Source organism: Cupressus sempervirens, chromosome 9, assembly GCF_028749045.1.
Source record: "Cupressus sempervirens isolate cs-2001-9-10 chromosome 9, ASM2874904v1, whole genome shotgun sequence".
In the NCBI taxonomy this organism is placed as follows: Eukaryota; Viridiplantae; Streptophyta; class Pinopsida; order Cupressales; family Cupressaceae; genus Cupressus; species Cupressus sempervirens.
This window is the reverse complement of record NC_143126.1, coordinates 461,991,952-462,015,382: the sequence shown is the minus strand read 5'-3', so window position 1 is coordinate 462,015,382 and position 23,431 is coordinate 461,991,952. Positions and strand designations below refer to the sequence as shown.

The window sequence follows — 23,431 nt, the reverse complement described above, 5'->3', positions numbered from 1 at the left end:
ATCCACCTTCAGTACATGCTATTAGCAAGCATTCTAAGTATGCCAACCATCTGATGCTTTGCTGGATAGGATCTCTGAAATACCTGTGCAGACAGAACATTCTCTGACGTGGCTTAATTTTTTTCCAGAAACCTAAATTTTTAGATTTATCAGACAAAAGCAGTTAGGGCCCTTTCTATTCATACTGCACAAGCTGACATACCGTGTAAAAATCTTTAAGGTCTCCCAAAATTTGTGATTTATTAGACAAGGTCATATCTATTGAGAAACACCTCACATGAAGACCCCCTTTCCTCATTCATAGGTGGTTGAATCTCCTTGGGTTTATGAGTTCAAGATGGTCAAATATCCAAAAAATAAGGCAGCAGATTATATATAGCAACTGAGAAATTGGGATCTGATGTTGGAGGAGTTTTGTCTTTGCTCGATCAACAGCTGCAGCAGATAGACAAATATGTTATTGCTGATCTAAGGCAAGAATAATCAAACATGAGCAACCTCAAGCCCCCAAACTGATGCTTGATGATTATACTGATTACATGAAGTAATAACCTAAATCCAAACAAATATTGGAGTAAAAAATTAGAATGAGAATTAAATAGAAAACTATTACAATGCAATAACTATGTCAAATTAAAATAGATGAACAGAAATTGTGGGTATAGGTGGTTAAAGGAGAAAACACAACTTGACTTATTAAAATGGAAGTAAAAGCGAGGTTGACGAAGAGAGACTGTGTCACATCAAAGGATTATAATCTAAAATAAATCTTCCTTGTTAACATTTGTGTGACTCATTATAACACTATTCTAAAAAATTTCGAGTTTGTAGAAGAGATTTTATGGATGCTAAAGGGAAAAAGGAACCTATTGCCTTCCCCAATAAAGTATAGGTAGATGCAAATATCACGTAGTTACTACTAAAGGAGCTAGAAATTTCTTCTAGACTATTTGTGGCTTTGAGTTAAGAAATTAATTTGGGATTGCAGGGAAGTTTTTTGGGCTCTTCTTCCTCATAGGGGTCACATTCTCGGCCATATAAATGATGGCTGTCACAGATCTTGTTGATGTGATTTTTATGTCACTACAACATACAAAATTGAATACTTAGTCTTCCAAGGAGAAACACGAAATCTCTACTTCTCTATTGAATAAGGATTCTTATACGCTAAACAGTGGATATGGATTATGATCAGATGAGACTTACCCAAGGTTCCTTCTTATTGTGGACTCTCACTCAGTTATAATGTGTGGTATGCTGGTTATCACATAAGGGACTATACAAATAATTTATTACAAAATGAATCATCCATAAGAATTATTCTCAGACAAGAACTATTGTCTTCATATGTCATTCATAAGAATTATTCTCAGACAAGAACTATTGTCTTCCGCAACAATTTCAGAAGAAAATAATTAAGGACTTCCAAATTCATGTCAGAGATAAAGATAGGGGTTTAAGGATATTTGAAAGGGCTTCAGTACTGGTATTCCTTTAAGAGAGCATCAATTTAAAGAAAGGCAGGGATAAACACATCTCTGAGGAACTATTGTCTTCATAAGTCATTCATAAGAATTATTCTCAGACAAGAACTATTGTCTTCTTCAACAATTTCAGAAGAAAATAATTAGGGACTTTCAAATTCATGCCAGAGTTTAAGATAGGGGTTTAAGGATATTTGAAAGGGCTTCAGTACTGGCATTCCTTTAAGGGAGCATCAATTCAAAGAGAGGCAGGGATAAAAACATCTCTGAGGAGCCAGAAGACCCAGGGACCAGTGCATCCCCCCATTTGTAGCCATAAACACATCTCTTGTACCATGCTTAGCATTAATGATTGGAACGAGTTTTTGAATTTGGAATAGGCATATACCTACTTGACCGTCCTTATGTTAATCTACCCAGTTGTTTTATTTCCTTTAAATCAAGATGGCTGGTCATTCAGTTCTAGTTGAGCCAATGAGGCAATCAACCTACTACACAACCGATGATAGATCTACTATTGTTTATTGTCTTATAATGAGGTTTGCAGCTGGTCATAACATAGTACAGCCAGGTGTGGGTTTCAAAATGTTACCAAGAGAAGACAAAAATGCATCGAGTGCAAAATTCAAGTAAAATCTCGCTACAACTAGGAAGCATACCATTCATTATTATCATGGAAAATAAATGATAGATAAGGCGGTCAAATTGTCTAGACTCTAATCAACCCAACTTCCTTTATACTTAAAATTTAGATATATCTATGAATAAGTCAGTGCACAACTAGACCTCCTAAACTGGTTACTCCATCACCACCCATGTAAGAGTTCTTGGGTGAGTGAAATAGTTTCAAAGAGAAATGGTTTCTCAAGTCATTTTAGCTCACCGACAAAGAGAAATGATTGTTAATTAGTTCCTTTGTGAGATAATGACAGACCTATGATCTCTTATTTTATTTCATTTGTACTTTTTCTTTTTGTGTGTGCATCAGGGAGTCAATAAAAAAAAACATATACAAGTTTTAATCATCAACTCCTCATACCCTAGCTTGTAACTCTACAAGAGGATGTAATAATATATGTCTATTTTTATCTAAGCTTCAACATGTTTTAAGTTTTAATCACACAAAAGCCCCAATCAGCTTAGTTTTTTCTTGCATTATATTTCTCGATTTTGGCTCCTACCCCAAACTGGACCCATAAGGAAACACATAAGTTTTTATAAATTGAAATACTTCTCAACAAAGCTGAAAGCATTTTAAAGGAAAATTCTTAACCCCTTCAAGAATGTTGCAGGTAATGAAAGAGTAATTTACTTTAGATTTCTGCTCTGTGTGTGTGTGTGTGTAGTTGCAGCAGGCATTGAAAGGTAACTTACTGAACTACAAATTTCCATCTCTAAAGTAAAAGAAACATGTAAGTTTTTATAAATTGAAAGACTTCTCAACAAAGCTGAAAGCATTTTAAAGGAAAATTCTTAACCCCTTCAAGAATGTTGCAGGTAATGAAAGAGTAATTTACTTTAGATTTCTGCTCTGTGTGTGTGTGTGTGTGTGTGTAGTTGCAGCAGGCATCGAAAGGTAACTTACTGAACTACAAATTTCCATCTCTAAAGTAAAAGAAAGAATTGAAACAAAAACAGCAATGCAACAATAATAATAATCTAACTTGGAAGATTGAAGCACAATCCTGCTAGCAGCTCTTCTAAATTCTTCCCACTCTCAACTCTCTTCCCTCTCCTTTACCTAGCAACAAAACAAAACAAAAGCATATCAAAACAAAAACATATCAACACAAAGGGAGGTAGGGGTTTTAAGCATGGCTGGCAACACTTTTTAATTGCAATTTATGTCAAAACAAGTGTCTCCAGGCTTGGATGCCATGTTGTCATATAGGCACAAATCTCCTTAGTGTCCTCCTCTACTCTCTTCGTCATCTTTGACCATACCAATTTACTATATCTGTCCCCACGTTTGGTGCATTTTGGTTCTGCAATAAGTTTGTCCTTTTCTTCATTTTTCCACTCCTTCGCCCATCATTATTTTCTTCCCATGAATACTAAGTGGTATTTTTATTTTCCTTTTATTTCCAAACTTTGACAATGGCTTGGCTTTATTTTATTGCCAATGGCTCCAAATATTTTTTTATTACTATTTTCTCCCTTATTATTTATGTTGACAAATTTAGCTTTTTAATTTATTTAATTATTCAGATAATTTTCTTTATGCTTACAATTTAATTATTTAATCATAATAACTATAATATATATAATTTATTTAGCTATTGCTGAATAATGATTCTACCATCGTCATCATTGTCTAATGCCCACAATTTGATAAAATTATTTTAAGATCTCATTCACGACTCATAGAATTAAATAGAAACAATTAGATAATGACAATTATACGAATGTCTAGGATCCTCAGGTTAAACGGTAGCTTTGATCAATTCTGTCTAGACTCACTTATTGTCTTAGGGAAATTATTAAATAAGTTAAATTCCAATGGATTATGAAAACGTAAGTTGTCTGAAAGGTTACCCAAGGACCTTGACTCTATGGATGGTACTAAGCTGCCTCTAATTCACCGACGAAACTACAAATTTCGCTGTGTATTGCACCCCGGTACCTGCAATCAATGACATCCTCACATATATCCACCAACAAAAGTATTAGTCCAAGCTAATCTAAGAAAAATCATTAAATTAAAGATAGAATACATGAGATTACATTAGCATAAAAAATTTACATCTGACACACACACATACATGTTCATATAGAAAACTTGAGAGTTCCACCCCTAGCCTAAACTAGGTTCATGCAAAATAATTGTCAAGGTTTTTTAGAGGATATGACAACTTGTCCTCTTCACAGACTTCAGATTTCTCCTATCCTTGAACTTGTCCTTGAATGGAATCTTGTTTGATCCTGATTGAAAATTAATGTGAATAGGGACAAGTTGATCTCCTTAAAAGAATTTTCTTATTCTTCAAGAAACTAATCAAGTGGAAAGTTGACTTGCATAGGGACATACAGGTGTCCTGAATTACAACTTGAACTTGCCCATGGACTCCTTGTTTAGGAATTCGGACTTATCCACGTCCCTGCTTGATAAAGGCTTGATCTTAAATCCTCTAAGCTTCCTTTTTGAATGTTATAAGTTCCTTTTGCCTCATTGAGGAATTATCCACATTGCAATTGCATTGTTGAATCCTCCATTACTCGTACTCTTCCCTGCATTATGTTGGAGTGTTTCCTTCTTTGAATTTGATCGCTTTACGTTAGTCCTCCTTTAATCCAATCCTTGGCCTTGAGCTTGGACTTGTCTTCCACCTTCTTTTGTTCACTTCCTTGCAACTATCCCTGCCTCTAGACATGATTCCTGGTACAAAGCTCGAAGTTAACATAGTATAATGGATTAAACAAAGGAACTGATTTCAGATTTTTCTAATCTTTAATTTTATCCTTAAACTTGATTCCAAGACACAGAAAATTTATGGTTATTGACTGCAAATGAAAACTTGGAATTGAAGTGCTAAGAGCAATGCTTGAGGACAATGCAATAAGAACAAGTCAATCCTTAAATGCCTCAAACTTACAAAAAGAAACCAAAACTTTGAGGCCATGAAGTTTAAAACTTTCTGAGGACTTAGTCCGAAAGCCAAGTCCGAGGACTTTGTCTGAAGATTCAGTCTGCAACTAGGTATAATCAGACTTCAAATCATGAAAACCATGCCCTAGATGACTAAATTTTGACTTTAAAATGTTATCATTAATTTGACTGTTAATGCCTCAGTTCTGATTTTTCTGAGGACTTTCCTGTAACATGTCTGAAAATGTCTTAAAATTACTTAAATCTCCATGACAAATGCAATCAGATTAATGACCATGCAATTAAACAAATATGAGGGCATCTTATGATTCAAATGTGAGAAACAAATCCTTTTGCCAAAAGACATAATTCTGATTTCATGTGGACATGGTCTGAGACACACCTTTCCTTGCGATTTTTGTCCTCAAAACCCAGCAAGTTTGTGCAAGAATGCTTTTTTAACACTCAGAAATGAAGTCTGATGTGATTGGATAACTTGGGATTTTTCATGATTTTTCAAAGGAATCTAACTTATTGGGAAAAATTTCAGACTTAGTCTGATTACTCCTGCATTCTCAGCCCTCTGGCTGCCCCAACTTGGTCTTGAAACTTGGTTTTTTTGTCTTCCAATGAACCTCCAACCAACCTTGATATGATTATGGAGACTTTCAGATCTTAATCTGAATAAACCTGTGTTTTTTGTACACTCACCTTTTGGATTTCCCTTTGGGAGTCGAAGAAAATTCTGATTTTTACTTCACCAACCTTGCTATATCAGTTTTCTTGATCATGACTAATGTCTTCCTTCATGGCATGCTTCAATTTTCAGCTCTCTTTACCTTTGACAATTTCCTTATCTAATTACTTGACCCTTCCTTTGACCCCCCTTGACTTTTAAAGTCAATCTATCATCTACTTTGTACTTCCTTATTGCTGTTGGAGGTCCATTCAAAGGATTTTTTAGTGGAATCTCACTCATACAGCCAATGTGGGATAAAACAATATTACCTTGAAACCCGTGTAGTGGTAATTTATTTAATTCCCCTTTATAATTTTACTTAATTTCATTGACCAGCTTAGGACCTCCATAATCCTTTAAATTTGCCTTTTTTCAATATAAATAATCTTATTTCTCCACAGAGGGGAGAGTCAATTCTCATGGGGACTAATATAATCTAATACTTAACATATTTGCTTAACAAAAATAGCCCTCAAAGGGAACAATGCCTTTCATCTGGACTAGGGGAAATTTCACATGCTCTAATATCCAGCATTAAGACTTGCACATCACAATATCACATCAAAAGCATACCTACCATCACTTCCCAAAATGTGTTCATTTATACCAATGCAATACATTATTTCTGTTGGCTTCATTAAGACTTGATCAAACCTGTCCATATCCATATAAAAACATAAAATAAAGTTATGCTATCCAAGAGTTATGACCTTGGAGGTTGTCCCTTCAATACCAAGTAATTAAATTGGTAAACCAATTCAGTTTACTAAGCTAGTAATCCCAATTACCAAAACTTCTCTCTATCGTTGCCTTCTTGCACCTGTGCCACTTCATGATACCATAACTTATGCTGCATCCCATACAGAAACTGCTGACCATGATAGTAGACTATATACATCATACCTCTGAAAGTATCCAGTCATGATCATTCCTTTTTCATTGCCAACCAAAACTGTCCGAATGTACTCTGCATAGCCTTCCTGGACTTAGGCATTTTTCACACAACCGACTCAACAAAACATGTCATCAAGACTAGTTCCCATACTAGAGAGATATGTTACCATCAATAACAACACCTATATGGTCGCATAGCACACACTTGCCAACACTACAAGCATATCATCAACATATAGACATAAAATAATGTAGCTGTTATTATCTAACCTCTTAAAATAAATACAATGGTCTGAATGACACCAATTGCAATGCTTAGTCATAAAACTATCAAATTTAATACTCTGTTGCCGAGGTGCTTGCTTGAAGCCATATATCCTTACCTTTGACCTCAAGTCCCTATGGTTGTTCCATGTATATCTCTTCTTCCAAATCACTATGGAGAAAAGTTGTTTTAACATCAAGTTGTTCCAAATGAAAACATTTACAAGCTACAATATTTTAAATAGTACAAATGGAAGTTGATTTAACAATTTGAGGAAAAAATCTTATCAAAATTAATGTCCTTTTTCTATGCAAATCCCATTACAACTAAGCTAACTTTAACTTTTTTCCTTACCTCGATTCTTCTCTTTCAGCCTATAAATCCGTTTATTTTGTAAAGCCCTTTTACCTGCAGATAACTTACATAATGCCCAAGTTTGGTTTTTTAGCAAGGAGTCCATTTCTTTTGTCATTGTAGACTCCACTCAACCTTTGTAAACATCTGCATAGCTTCATCATATCCTTTTGGTTCACCAACATCTATTAAAAAATAGAGTACAAAGCGGGAGAAATTCTTAGGGGGTCTACTTAACCTTGTTGACCGTCTAACATTCACTAGAGTTTGTGGTATCTATTGTTGTTGTTGTTGTTGCAAAACATGAGGGACCATTGGAACATCATCTACTAACTACATAATCTTTTTCTTTCTTCTCGTGTTGCTGCAACATATTTTTGTACAATACTTTCTCATTGAATATGACATTCCTGCTTCTTACAATTTTATGATTTTCAAAATTCCAAAATATATAACTAACTTTATCAAATTCCATATCCAACAAATATACATTTCTTTGACTTAGAATCTAGCTTGGTTCTATTTTCAAAATCTACATGTGTAAATGCTTCACAACTGAGGTATTAAGAAAAGAATAACTCACCTTCTTATTTGTCCATGCATCGTCTAGAACACCAATCTCAAAGGAGGAGAGGGACCTCTATTAACCAAATAAACAAAAGTGTTTACAACCTTTTCCCAATGTTTAAGGGCATCCCAACATGCAACTGCATACTCCTTGTATGCTCCATTATTGTCCTATTAATGTATTCAACCACTCCATTATCTTGTAGTTATTGGAACAATTTTCTATGTACGAGGAACAACAATGTTCAAATTCTTTGCTGCAATACTCACCACCATTATCAAATCTGAGATATTTTAGTCTTTTGTCAGTCTCATTCTCAACCAAGCTTTTTCATTTTTTACAAGTTACAGATACACCATATTTTTGTCTAAGCAAATAAATTCATATTTGTCTAGTCATATCATCAATGAATATGACATAATGCAGAGAGCCACCAAGAGAAGATACCTGATCTAGTCTCCATACATCTGTATGTACAAGCTCTAATTTCTTATTTATCGTTTCCTTTCTATTGTTCAAAAAGCTCTCTTTTGCTTTCCATACAACTTTCACAAAAATACATATTGACACATTTTAGACCAAGTAAAATTTTCTTTGCATGAAGTAATTTTATACACTTGTCTTATCATGTGCCCAAGTCTGTTGTGCCATAGTGTTGTTTCAAAATCTACAACAACAGTTTGATGTTCTTCATTCTCAATTGCAACAACTGTTCATAAACATCGATTTTTCTTTGAAACAATTAAAGTAGAACGAACAATATGATCTATACAAAGATATAAGGTGTCTAATTTCACGTCTTTTGCTACTACATGGGAACCTTTGACAATTTTCCAATTTTTATCTTTAAAAGTAACCGTGCAATCCTCATCACTTAGTTGGCTTGCTGTAATTAAATTCCCACTCAGCCTTGGAACATGCCTTACCTCTTGTAGTAGTCGATGATTTACATTCTGTAACTTAATCTTAATTCTTCCCTTTCCAACGACCTGACAGGGTTCATAATCTCCCAAATTAACTAGTCCAAAATCCTCTTGGACATAATCAAGAAAATAACTTCTATGGGGTGTAACATGAAAGGAAGCCCTTGAATCTAGAGTACGTGAATCATCTACATTTTCTAGGGAAAGAAGCATGGCATCCTCTTTAGATTTATCACCTATTACATTTGCCTCTTTATTTCCTTATTATTTGTCTCCTTGGTTGTTCTTCCGAGACAAGCAATCTTTCTTCTTATGACCCAACTTTCCACACTACTAGCAATCTCTTGGTCTTCTGGATTAAGACCACTTGCCCTTTGATTTTCCTCATGATTTCCTATGATTTCCAGAATCTTTTCCCCTCACTATTGACCTGCCTCTACTTCCTGCATTCAAAACACTGCTTGATGTAGATCCACTTGAGCTTTTTCTACAAATGTCCTCACTTCGATTAGCACCAACAATATCATCAAATGTTAAGGTATTTGAACCAAAAATAGAAGTACTAACAACCACTACCAAGTCATTCCAACTTTCAGGCAAAGAAAACAAAATCACAAGAGGCCTAATTTCTTCATCAAAACTGACATTTATAGAAGATAATTGACTAGTGACCATATTAAACTCATTTAAATGATCAACAACAAACCCACCATCATAGATAAATGCTTTATGAAAAATACCTTAGTCAAAGCAGAAGACTTTTTGTAGAACTTCGCTAGGGTTTCGATCAACTCTTTAGTTGTCTTCGGTTTTGTATTATTAAACTCCACTAATTGTGCGAGGCAGAATTGAATAATACCAAGTGCTTTTCTATCCACAATATCCCAATCTTCATTTGACATATTTGGATCTTTCTTGGATTTTCCTCCCAATGGCCCCCATAAATCCTTCTAATAGAGATAGTTCACCATTTGCATTTTCCATAGCTAAAAGTTCTGCCCATTAAACCTCTCAACCTTCAACTTTTGTCGTCTGCCATTACTACCACTCAATTGTGAGACCTTCAAGAAGTGGCTGAATGAAAATAACTTTTCTCTGATATCATTTGTTAGGGTTAGAAGTCATAAATCTAATAGTTGCATGCAAATATAACCGATAATGCAAAGGACTAAAGTACACATATGTTTAACAGAAGACACAAAGATTTAACGTGGTTCATCCAGTCTTGGGTTGTGTCCACCAAACACAAAATCCAATCTTATTATCAAGCGAAGAGAAAATTACAGTCTAATACATTTTGCATTACACCATGACTTACTGATAACCCTTTAGGCAGTTTATCAATGTCGGTTAACAAGCAAACCCCTAAAATACTTGACGAGTAAACCACCCCCTACCCCCCTCAAAAAAAGAAGTACAAATGCCATTTCTTGCCAAATATAACTGTAGCATTGGCCATACACATACACTAAACAAGTTGTTCAATACATGCAACGAGATAATCCTTGATCGTGACTTTGACTACAAAGATGCAAAGGTTTGCAACAAGGGATATGTACTATGCAGATTTTGTGATCATGATTCATCGTTGACATATTACTTTCTTAGAGTTATGGTTTGATGGGTTTTTTTGGGGATACACCAAAATGATGTTTATGGTAGCACCCTCGTGGGGGGTTGGTGGAGAGAGAGAGAGAGAGAGAGAGAGAGAGAGAGAGAGAGAGAATACTGATAGGAGCCTGTTGATTCTGAAAATTGACTGTCTGAAAATTTATAAATCTCCTGAAACCTAGAATCTGCATTATAACTTGTAAAGATCTGAAACCACTCTCAAACAAACTTGAATGTCTTAAATGGGATGTATATATTCTGATGAAGAGAATGAGACTGACTTGATGACAAATATCACTAATATCCTAAATGAGCATGTCATAAATCAAACAAGCATTGAAAGGTTGTAAGATTTTTATTAAAAAGTTAACTAAAGGGTCAGATAGATGCTTTACAATTTATTTTTAATCTTTTGCTTTTTTACATGTTTTCCCTCAATCTTTGTCAAGTATGGCCTCCCAGGCTCACTGAGCTCATTAAGACATGTACATTCTCTTATCTGCATCCATAAGTCTTTCACTGGTCCTTTTAAAATGACAGGTATCCAGATTCGTTGTTTTCCTAGTTGGAGCTATATTAAAGGCATGCAACCTAGTTGATTTTTCTTTATGTTCTTGTGTTGTCGGGGGATAATTTATTTATAGGGACATCTAAACTTTTACTGTATTGAATTCCTTAAGGTTTATCACCCTTTTTTTAGTTCAGCCCTTTCTTGAACTCTGTGTTTTTCAAAACCTGTGATCTTGTACCCTAATATTTCTCTTATAAACTGATACTAATTTTTGGTCTGGTTGAGCTGTTTTGGTTATTGATATTCCTATGGACATTAATATTTTTCCCTGTAGCTACTTAAATCAATTTTTAAAACATAAAAACATTACTTGGAGTTAACAGCTTTGAGAGATCCTCTCCACACAAAAAAAGAGGATCACCCGTTAGATATTACAATGAATTATGCGTTTAATATGGGCTCCATGTTACATAATACTAAATATGGAAGAACAGTTTTTGAGAAAATGAAAGGTGTAGGAATAACATTGCTGTCTTTTAAGAATATTACCTAGCAATACACAAGTCTTACACTAGGTTAACTAAATGGATGCCCAGATTCCCCCTCTGGTATACTTGAAATGTTGTTTCACTGTGATGTCAACCAATTATTTTTTTGAACAGTTCTGAAATTATTATTTTTGATTGCAAACTTTTCTTGTGTCACAATTCAAACAACTATTTTCCTATAAAAAGAAAGAATTATTTTCCTGTAAGAAGAAATATGGTAGGAGAGTTTTTTCTCTGCAAACTTGATGATTCGTTCTTGCATTTCCCTTCCTTCTGTTACACACATTATTTTCATTATCACGTGTTTTAAAAAATCTCCTTGAAAGAGGCATCCAAATTTCAGATTATTGATGTAATGGAAGAATGTATTAATATCTTGTTTTGATAAAAAAATTCAATCTTAGACTTGGCTTCAGTTTTTTCAATTTTGCATACTAGCTCTACATTTTCTTTGTGTTCCTCTTCTTGGTTTCTTGAAAAGAATGAGTATGATTTTTTATTATTGATAGCGTTTTCTGTATTTTTCTTCTAATTAATAGCTGTGATGGTTGTCAACTGTTTAACAAATAAACTTAACTATTTAAAATAGTCTACACATGCAAATACTTTACAGTCTAAGTTGTTTCATGTCTCCTTGGCCATAGGAAAGGAAATATCAAAGAGCCACGGTTGGTTTTAACTTTTATGATGTAATTTTTGATCCAGCATTTGCAATTTGCAAACCTTAATGTTTAAATCTACTTCTTTGATGGAAGCCATCAGCCATAGGTAAACTAATGTATATTTTCTTTACAGGGAATATTGGAAACGTACCCCTTGTATTAATTAATGCAATTTGCCGTGACAGAGAAAATCCTTTTGGGGATTCAGAGACATGCGATGAAACGGGAAGTGCATACATTTCATTTGGTCAATGGGTATATGTTAAAGCTTTGCATTTTAACCTACCTCTGTACTCATATTCAATCTTTCAGATCATTTCTTGCATGTTGACATGTTTAATATGATATTTAAAGTAATCAGTAATCTTTCGTCAAATTCTCCTTTTCCTGAGGATGTGCTCCTTCCCTCTTATATTATTACTTTTACTTAAATCTTATTGTTGGACTTGAGGAATATAATTTCCATCTTTCTTTCACAGATTTACCTTACTAGGGAAATCTCTTCTTTGATATTCTTTTTATATATTTTACATTTCATAATGAAAAAACAAACGAAAGCCTTCTTTTGTCTACTATCTTTGCCTGCCTAACCATTGCAAACTGCTGAAACAAAGGCTTCTGTTCTACTTGTATTCGTTGAGCTCAATCTGTGCATTTGGCCTTCCTTGTAGATGGGAATAATTCTTACTCAAGCCATCTTTTGAGGGGAAGTATGAAGGTGCATCCTGCATTAATTTTGTGTATACATCGCAAATTAAGAACAGGTTATTTGTGCTGCAGGTTGGCGCAGTCATTCTTTATACATATGTATTTTATATGCTATCTCCTCCTCAAGATTCAGTACAGGAAAATCTTGGATCTATGCTTGCTTCGTCAAGTACTAGCTTTGAGAATCCAGATAGCTTGAAGGTTTCTTTGTTGGAATCTGGAGATGGGAATGTTGACCATCCGCAATTTTTAAAGGTGGATTGGTACTCACAAGCGAGGAAGGTAGGTACCTACAAAGTTTTTGAAACAATAGTAATATATGATGATGTCCTGCGTATAATTATGATCTAGAAACTCTAATGGAATGACATGCAAGGTGACAATGTTCATGTGTGTTCAAGAGTGGAAGGAAGCAATTGAGGTTTTTGATTTTGTTCTGATTTTAAAAGCAAGCATTTCTCTCCATGAATTGCCATTTCTATTTTAAAAAAAACTCTTTTTTGGTTTGATTGCAATCATAAATACATATGCACACTGCAATTATACACACATATACCCACACACTAATATAAAGAAATGTATTGATAAATACACACAAGACAAAAATCCATACACATACAAAATGCATACAAACCTAATAGTTCAGTTTTGAAGAACCGGTTCATTGGTACGGCAAAATTTTAAAATGGGGTTTGGGCTCGTTAGTACAGAAATATGTATATACATACATACATACATATACATATGTATGCAGCCAAGAAGAATCAATTAAGATTAGAATGCCACATAGTATCATAAAAGCAACAAAAACATTTTTAACTTGTAATCATAACATCATATCTATTATCAACGGCAAAATATTAAATAATATCGAGTCCAAACATCATTATTTTGACTTTCAACAATTAGAAATTTATACTAAGTTTGAATCATCTAATGGATTATCTAAATCTTCATCTTTTTCTTTTCATCATCAAAGGCATTAGTTGATTGACAAACAATGCCAATGTCAATGGGATCAGTTGCACTAATGACATTCCTACTCTCAAAATTGTCTAATGCTTATTACTTTTTCATTGTATAGTTAGCTTGTTAGTTTGTAATCAACATCCTACTTGAAAAATGTTATATAAGCAGCTTGCAACTACATTCACCTATTGAAGATGTTGTTTAATGTTTAAAATATGATTTATTACAATACAAAACTTCCAATTAATCAGACAGGGGTCATTATCAACAATTAGATATAAAATTTTCACTAAAAGATATCTTGAGTGCTAGTTTAAGTTGATGTAATAAATATTTGAACTCCAGCAAAGTTTGTTTTGAAATGTTAAAGTTATTCAAATTCAGTAATAATCATTTTCTGCACTAAATTATAGAATGTTTCTCAGTGGAATTGTACATGGTTTGCACTTAGTTTGCACTCGGTTTGCCTGGGTTGCCTTGGTTTGACCTAGGTCCTAGCCCAAGTGGAACCCAAAAGGGAATCGGGACCAAAACCAAGGATTGGTTTGAAGTTTGCCTGGTTCGAAGGGTTGGGGGGACAATTGGGTAACTAAGATATAAAATAAACAAAAGAAACTAAAATTCTAAATTAAAAAGAAAAACACAAAATAGGACTCGAACGAAACCTAGAAATTAAGGACAAGAAAATAATAAGGGAAAAAAGGAAATAAAAAATCAAAATAAAGGAAAACTAAAACATAAAAATTAAAGAAAAGGATAAAAGAAAAAAAAAAAGAGAACAAGGAAAAGAAAAGCAATAATAAAAATAAAAGAATATCAAAGTAAAGCTAGGACAATAAATAGAAATCCAAAAAATAGAAAAGGAGAAAATAACAAGGAAAGGAAGAAAGGAAAAAAGAACAATAAAAACAAAAAAATGATAGATTAAAATCAAGCAAGGAAGAAACCAAGAACTGAAAAATAGATACGAAGGAAGAATACAACCATAGAGAAACAAAATGACAAAAACTAAGTACACTAGAGAATGACTAGGAAAGCAAGACAAGTAAAAGGGATGGAAGGAAAAATGAAAACAAGGGAATGAACAAGAGAGAATATTGTTTATAATTGTTGATTTTTCTCTCGTCTTTGTGGTGTTCATTAGCCTCTAGATTTTTGGTTATTGTTATGGGCTAATATATATATAGATAGATAGATAGATTGGGCGAATATATATATATATATATATATATAGAGAGAGAGAGAGAGAGAGAGAGAGAGAGAGAGAGAGAGAGAGATCTTTGGTGGTTGGTATTGGCTAATTCTTACATGTAAATATATACACACACACAAGAATTAGCCAATTTAGCAACAATCAAAAATCTAGAGGTCAACGAATAACGCAAGACGAGAGGAAATTTGAACAATAATAAACTATATTCTCATCAATGATGCAATAATGAATTAAGTAGATTGCAATACCATAATTTATGGATTGATTTGATTGATTGCAATGTAGATGTGTCGATTATATGGACAAGACAATAAGAGACTATATAAGCAAGAGATGACGTGTCACCCACACAAGATGGAATCTCATGTCCACCAAAGGTGGATCATCCTCCATTGTGCAATGAAGTACGTGCAATATGTGGAAGATGATAAAGTGATAAGGGCACTAAAGGTGGAGACAACACATAAAGTGGAATATGCTAACAACTGTTACCAGGTGCAAACTCTAAGGTGCCTCAAATGAAAACTACTTTGTATTCATTATCTTAAGTAAGCTTAAGTGTAATAAGGTGAATAATGGATTACAACAACACGTGCCCACCAAGTGCAACTTAGGGGATGTAGACCTAAGCTAACAATGCAAGATGAGTCCTAGCTACTAGGCGATATTAGATATCCATGCACAATATGCAATGCAATACAATCTCTTATAAAACAAAGAAAGGGAGATGAAAGAACGCAATAATTTCATTAATAAACGAGAGAGAGATGGAAACACACAACGATTTCATTAATCAATGAGAGAGAAGAAGAGGGACCATGAAGCCCTCCTATGTCAAATCCCCTGCAAAGATAGTTCAAGATGATGACCAATGCTCTTTGATGCGAAGAAAATAGAGCCAATGTTGCATTAAGAATGTTAAAGTGTGACGAAATTAGATACCAACAACTCCGATATGATTGAGATTAGGTATGGAGAGACCTAAGCATTAACAAAATACTCACAACTGACAGGTTAGTACAACTGAAGACCTAACTAGAGTCATGCATTGTCAATAACTGATTGATGTATTAATCTTCATTCACCAAGGCTCAGAAGATAATTTCTAATCTATTAAGTACATGAGGATTGCTTCTATATATCATTAATGACAAAGTACAAGGAAAAATGATACTTCATATTAGTGTGTATAACATAGCTCATGCAAGAGAATACAAAAAATGTGCAAAACTAGAAACATGAAGATGAAGCCACCAAAGATGCCTTGTAGAAGATTATAGAAGATGCCTCCAATTGGAATGATTGTCCCCGCCCTAGATGTCAGAAGGAGAATGTTGCAAGACAGGGATGTGATGATAAAGGACAAAATGATTCCCAATTCTATATATTTATTTAAAAAATTTGTTTTTAAAAAACTTTAAAAACTTTAATAAAAGCATTTATAAATTCACACCAAAATTGAAATTTTTTTCTTTTAATTTTGCTCTAAAAAACTTTATATCTAAAATAGTAAAGCTAAACAAAAGTTATTTATTAATTAAAAACATTATTAATAATAGAAAAAGCTCCTCTTTATTCTTGGCAATGGATATGATGCAACCATTTGTAGATTCTAGGATTTGTTTGGAGCCAAGATCCTTTGCTAGGTTTGCGTTGAAACCACCAAATGTGATTGACAATGGGTGCAACACTACAGATCTTGGATAGCATATGGAAAAGAAGCGTCTAGGTGCAGAGGGAAAACATAGTAGGCTAGAGAAAGATGGAGCCAACAAGGCAAGATTTAGGTTAGGAAGTTGCCGTTCATAGACAAAAAGAGTGTGGATGCAGCGATGGGAATTGAGACTGTAGATGGATATGGATTCTCAATGAAGGAGTTATTGAGTTGCCTAAATGCTAGGGTTTTAAAAGTCCCTTAGATTAAGATGCAGTGATGTTGGTCGCAGGAAGGTGGAATACTGCCAAGCTTGTGGACGAGGATGTGCCACCAAGAGGAGAATAGGTGGTCCTTCTCAGTCTCAATGGAAGGATTCACCCCAAAAACTAGATGGTGCAAAGGCCAAAAAACAATGGCAGGGTGTTGGGGTTCTGAGTAACCCTATTGTTGCATGGGAGACACCAAACGACTTGCAAAAAAAGGTAATGATGACATCCAAGGCAAGGTTATGCACCCCAAACATAGGCCTCTACTTGATCTGTGAAAAAATTATTATGCTTTAGCCTGTAGACAAGGTCATTTGAGGGAAAACTTGTGCAAATGTCCATAAAGGAGATTTTGGTAAATCTAGACGAGGAGACCAATGGGGAAGTTGGGCACAAGTTGCTGATCTTCTCCAAATTGGCTTTAGTTTGACACTTTATAGGCTTTCAGTCGAGTTTTCAACGACTGCACACTTGAGTAACTGAGAGTTGAGAGCCTTTGCTTGTGGGCTATATACATATTTACCTTATAGTAAATGGGTTTTGTATTGTCTTGTTGGAGAAGATTCAACACAAGAACCTGATCCTATACGACCACATTTGGTGTTGGCAAGAGAGGTTTTCCCTAATGCTGAAATTGTGATACCCTGATTTCAACCCAAACGCTGAAGTTTTTGATAAAATTCTAATTGGGGTAAGGTTCCCTAATCTTCCACTTCATTTATGGTTTGATTCTTGTCTAAGGGAAATTAATGATTCTTTGGGGAAGTTCCTATGGTGGATGGAAGCTCCTCAAACTTGTATCACTCCACTTATGCACGTATCTTAGTGGAAATAGATATTTAGGAAGGGCTCCCAACATAAGTCAAGATTAAAACTTCCAAGGATGTTGGCTAGAGACATTATATTATGAAGGAATCTCTTTCAGATGTATGAGATGCTCTACCAAATTGGCCATATGGCTGCAAATGTGATAAACTGAGATCACAAAAGGGTGCTTTGTGGTGGAAAGATGTGGACCTACAAAAATTTACTATAGAAAAGAAAGAAGTGAATCATAAAAGTTTCTCCCAAGTTGTTAGAGGAGAGAAGGATTAGTCTATTGCACAGGAGGTGCAACCTGCAACACAATGCAAAAACACCATGCTGATAGGGGTTGATAAGGAGTCTCAATATACCATTGGTGTTCCTACTCCTATGGGGAAAGAAAAATACAATTCTTTGAACTCTTAGATGCCAAATGTCACTGCTGTTGGGGAAACGTTGAATCAACAGGACACCTCAGAGGTAGTGGAGCATGGGTAATTTTCTGACATTATGTTTGTCGATTGGGAGATTGATGTTGCTTGACATGAAGAGATTTGGAATACTATAAGAAAGAAAAGGGAGGTGAATGTAAAGAGTACATCTTTTGACATGATCCTCTCTTCTCATTCTAAGGTAAGGAGCGAAGTTTAGGTTTATCCAAAGAAACCTTTCTGCTCTTATATGTTATTTATTTGATGTGATTTGTTAATGTATACTTTTACTCGTGTAACCTATGGGATGGAAGTACCCTTGTTGTTACTACACTTGAACCCGACCAAGAATTTCCTAGTAAATTATTAATAAAATAAACTTTTACCAATAAAAAACCTTACCATATAAGTTTTTCTGGACTTCATAAATAAACTTTATTAAAAGATAATGAAGATTTTTAAAAATATATCATTATTAATTCTTTGATTTAGAAAAAATACAAAAAACACAAAAAACTTTATTTAAAATATGGAGTATTGTCCCTATCATGGGCAAGGCCATGGCAGAGGATACAGGATTTTCCCTACAATACGCAAAGCTTGACAAGGGATTGCGTAAGCACGTCCTATCAAGTATGATGGGATACTTGCAAAGTACAAAAAAAATAAAATGATTTTTTATAAACAAAATCAAAACCACCCACTATAATGATTTTAAAAAACAAAATTTTAAATATTTTTTTTTCAAATTTTGAAAACTAAAAAGCAATAAAATAATTTTAAAACAAAACAAATCTGACCTATATACTTGCAATGATGTATGGATAGCATTGTCGGGAGTTGTTTTTAAAATCGAGGTGCCAAGCTCTGATTTAGGCGAATGAACAATCGATTTTGGGGCTTTTGGATATTCTAATTGCAATAGAAGAGACTGTTTGGGCCCAAGGTGCTTCAAATTTGCAGATCGCCGCACCTTGGACTAGTATGCTGCCTCCACCTTCAAATGGCTCTAGAGTTGGCCTTTATTGTGATGTTGAAGGAGTATGAAAAAAGCAATTTGTGGAAGGGATACTAGCTTGGCATAGTGTGAGTAGCATATCAAATGCATTGTGATGTGGTGGGACACTATGAATACCCCTTTTCTTTAGTCGCCTTTAAATTGAAAATGGTACACACAAAAGGCTAGGAAGTTCCCTCTTTGTGATGTTGAAAAGCTGAAAGACTGATTAATAAAGGTCTTTTGGAATATGTATCCAACTGAGGACCCAATAATAATTCACAGATAGTGCCTTTCTTTCATTTAACATTCTTAGTCCAATTTTCGGAAAACAAAAGATGAAGATGGATAGAGCTACATTAGTTCAAGTTGACGATAATGGATGGTGGATACAACATCTCATTAATATACCAAAATTGATAATGGATGCCATTCACCACCTCTTTTAAGTTGTCATCCCCTATAACAATGAGGAATTGGTCCATACAAAACTTCATCCACATTGTCAAGAGGAATGAGCTTACCTCTAGACAGTAGAGAAACTAGAGGCCATGCAAAGTAATTTGTGACTTTAGGATTGTTAGACCCTAGAGTATTGATAAACTATAGCTTTATGATGGGTTGTTGATTCCAGAGTTGCCAATCAAATTGATCAGGAGCCATAGGAGACATTGATTGTGGTTCAATTGGATAGGTATCCCCTTACAGTGGCAATGGCTCAAAGTTATACTTTGATTTTGATCCAGTGTTAGCATATGCCTTTTAAGGACAATATCATATTTTCCATGATCTTTTGATTTTACAGTTGAAATTTGTATACTTCTGAAACACATCTTGACATCCCATTCCAAAAAATTGGTACAACATAGTTGTTGTCCTACATTTTGTCACCACAAAATGTAGGCAACAATACAAAACTTTTCCAACTTAGTTTTGCATTTCTCTGAGATAGTTCATTATTTAATTTGTCAACATTGATCAACCCATCGACCCCAATTTGTATAATGAATCCTTTTACTAAAGGCTTTCATCAAGTCCTTTTCTTTTTTCGTTTTATAAGCCTATGCTTGATATTTGAGGCCTTCAACATCCCTTTTCGCGTTTTTTTGTGTGTTTTTGTTAGCTTTTGGTCTTTGGTTTTGTTCAATCCCTTGCTTTCTGTTTTCCCTTCAATTTAATATATCTTTTAAGGCTTAATCAAACTTTGTAGTCAGAAGATATGATCATTTGAGCACCCAAAAGGTTGACTTTCCAGATGCAATTGCATATTTAAAATACCATGTTATAATTTAATGTTGACATTCACTTTTTGAAAAATATAACATAAATTGACTTTATGTTATGTTTTTAAGTTACTTTATCACTTAAATTTATCACTTAAGTGACTGTAGAGCACTTTATGTTATATTCTTATGTTGAGTTGCTTTTTAATTTTTCAATTAAGTGACTGTATTAACTATATAGTTCAATTTATTTTTGAAAGTTACTTTATGTTTTATTTCAAAACATCTAAGTCAAATATTGCTTTTTGAATAATATCTGCAAGTGATATATTAATTATAGTGTAAATGTTATTTTTGACCCAATCAAGTGATATTTCTTCAAAAATCAATTAAACATGTGCTTAATTGGTCTTTTAAGTTGTGCAAACTCAAATTACATGTCTATCTCATATTTACATGTAAATGCATTCCTAGAGTACAATTTTCACTTAGAAATGAATGTAATGGACTTTCTAGAGTCCACTTTGCATGGAACATTTCCTTTACATGTAATTATGTCTTGAGAGTGTGATTTGCACTAAAAAGTCATTTTGTGGACTTAGACAACAAAAATTAAGTTAACACATGTAATGGCCATCCAAGGATGTGTTTTGCATGGAAATGGTCTTTTACATGTTTAAGTGTTACATGTAATTGCTTTGGGAGAATGTGATTTGACATTTTAAAACATGCAATAGCACATGGAGAGTGCGATTTGCATTGTTGGCCAAAACATGCATTTTTAAAACATGTAAAGGTTCCCATAGAATGTGATTTGGCATTGTAACTCATGCGAATGTATTCGGAGTCCACGATTTTGCCTCCAAGACCAAAATCAACCCATGCTCATGTAAGGAAAGGGCACGTTCTTGTTGAAGACAACCAGATTTCTCCATTTCAATCCACGAAATCAATCTAGAAAGAGGCATTTTTGAGTTTCAATCCATATTCTTGCTCTTGGCATTCACATTTTTGCATTTTGGAGACAAAATTGACTCATTTCTTTGCATAGAGAGGGCATGTTTTGGGCAAAAACGACCAGAAATCTTCATTTCCAGCTCAATTGATCTGACTACAAGGGCACATTTTGGTGTTTGGATGCATATTTGTGCATTGAGAAAGAGCGCATTTGACCTTTTCAACCAAAAATGTTTCATTTTGTTGCATAGAAAGGGCATTTTTTCTCCAAAAACGTCCCAAGAACATGAGTTCTTCAAAAAGGTTTTGTATTGGGAGGTATTGAAGATCACGTTTTGGCATTTCCTTGCAAAATCACCTCATGCATTGAAATAGTCAAGGAGTTGTTTGGAAATTTGAATTTGGAGGAAAGTCATTCATTCCTATTTCTTAATCTTCCACAGTTGGCTCTTTGAGCTCTAAGTAGAAGTTTTCAAACTTTGCTTATCTATTTTGTTGCATATTTTGGCTCATAATTGCACATTTGTTCAAAGACATGCCATGTATTTTACAAATTTTCTTTAAATAAGATGAAAACTTCTGTTTCCAAATGCTTGGAATTTCCCCAAACTCTAATTTTGAAATTGAATATAGGAGAAAAACTTGATATTTGTCATTTTTGAGTCAAAAACCAAAGGTATGTTTCTTTTTGTGCATATTTTTGTTGTTTGTTTGCTTTTTATTTTGATTTCCTTTTTTCGAAAAGGCTAAGGATTCTTTGCCAAGAATGCAATAGCATTTCACACCATTTCACATTCCACCTTTTCATACAAGTACATCACATCTTTTCACCAACACATGTCAAAGCATTTTTCGTCCATTTTCCAATATGTGCAATTACACACATTTTCATTTACATGTAATTTCATCCTCCATACCCACTTACATGTACTTACATCCTCTAGAGAATTACATGTAAATCACTTTACATATAATTACAATTTAGAGAACCCGATTTTGGTAAAAGGTCACTCTTTAAATACCAAAGTCATTATTTGCACGTATCCTCATACACCTAGCTCACATTCTTGAAGCATTTACATGAAAACCCATCTTGGCCCACATGCAATCTATCCTCATAAATCCCATTTTGGCCCTCTGCATATGTTTTCCATTTCAGATCCAAGCCATTGCATATGTTCCATGAGTATCTAATCAATACTATGAACATATTGTTCCATATAGATCCACCTTTGTCAATAAAAAAATCAATATCTTCATGGAATCAATACCTTCCGATGATTTATTAACCCTTTATTATTTTCATGTTGCAGCACAAGACATGCCTGCATCTATGAAGTGCAAAGGAAAGATGAATTACCAATATGACAAGGAGTTAGCTCATGCATGTGTATCTTATGTCTCATCTCCTCTGGGTCAAGTATCCAAGATAGAGATTGGACATTTTGACATAGCTGATTTCTTACAAAGGGTCGAAAGTTCTTCAGACAGAGAGATGAGACACATCAAGAGAAGTAATATTCATCTAGTGTCTACTTTTCCTATGGCTGCCTTTGAACCGGAATTCGTTTTAGGATGTGTTCGACATTTCAGTCCTAAGACCAAAACAATCAAGGATGCAGATGTAAGGTTATCATCAGCCTGGACCCATAAGTTATTGAATAAATCTTCAGAGTTCCTCAAAGTGCAGAGTGCGTAGACATATCAAAAGAGATGTCTCTAGAGTTATGGAATGAGAAGAAGTCAGATTATCAAAGGTATATGAATGCATATTGGTTGGATGTCAGAAGAAGTAACTTTTTAAGATGGCCCAAGGCAATTCATAGATCTGACTTCAAGTCGGATTGTAAGAACTAACATGGTTTGCAGCCTATCCCACTGAATAAGATTACCATCTCTAAATATGTCTTTAAAAACACAGGTTCCAACTTGAGCCCATTTCTTGGTTGAGCAGCCCTGAACAAGAGCAAGAGGTTTGTCATTTTTTCTTCAAACTCCGCTATATGGATCCCTTCCCACACCACACATTTCCTGATTCCGACCTCTATATAGATCCCAGTA

General features: G+C 34.3%; 1 protein-coding gene across 4 annotated transcripts in view; it reads left to right on the top strand.

Annotated features, from left to right (window-relative positions):
• LOC149539336 (protein PIN-LIKES 6-like) overlaps window positions 1-23,431 on the top strand; it is a 120,802-nt gene that overhangs the window by 53,000 nt on the left and 44,371 nt on the right. For all 4 annotated transcript variants that reach the window (XM_089800640.1, XM_089800642.1, XM_089800643.1 and 1 more), the window contains 2 exons: window positions 12,279-12,400; window positions 12,926-13,135. In XM_089800640.1, the coding sequence (XP_089656766.1) occupies window positions 12,279-12,400; window positions 12,926-13,135 (332 nt within the window). The remainder of the gene's footprint in view (window positions 1-12,278; window positions 12,401-12,925; window positions 13,136-23,431) is intronic.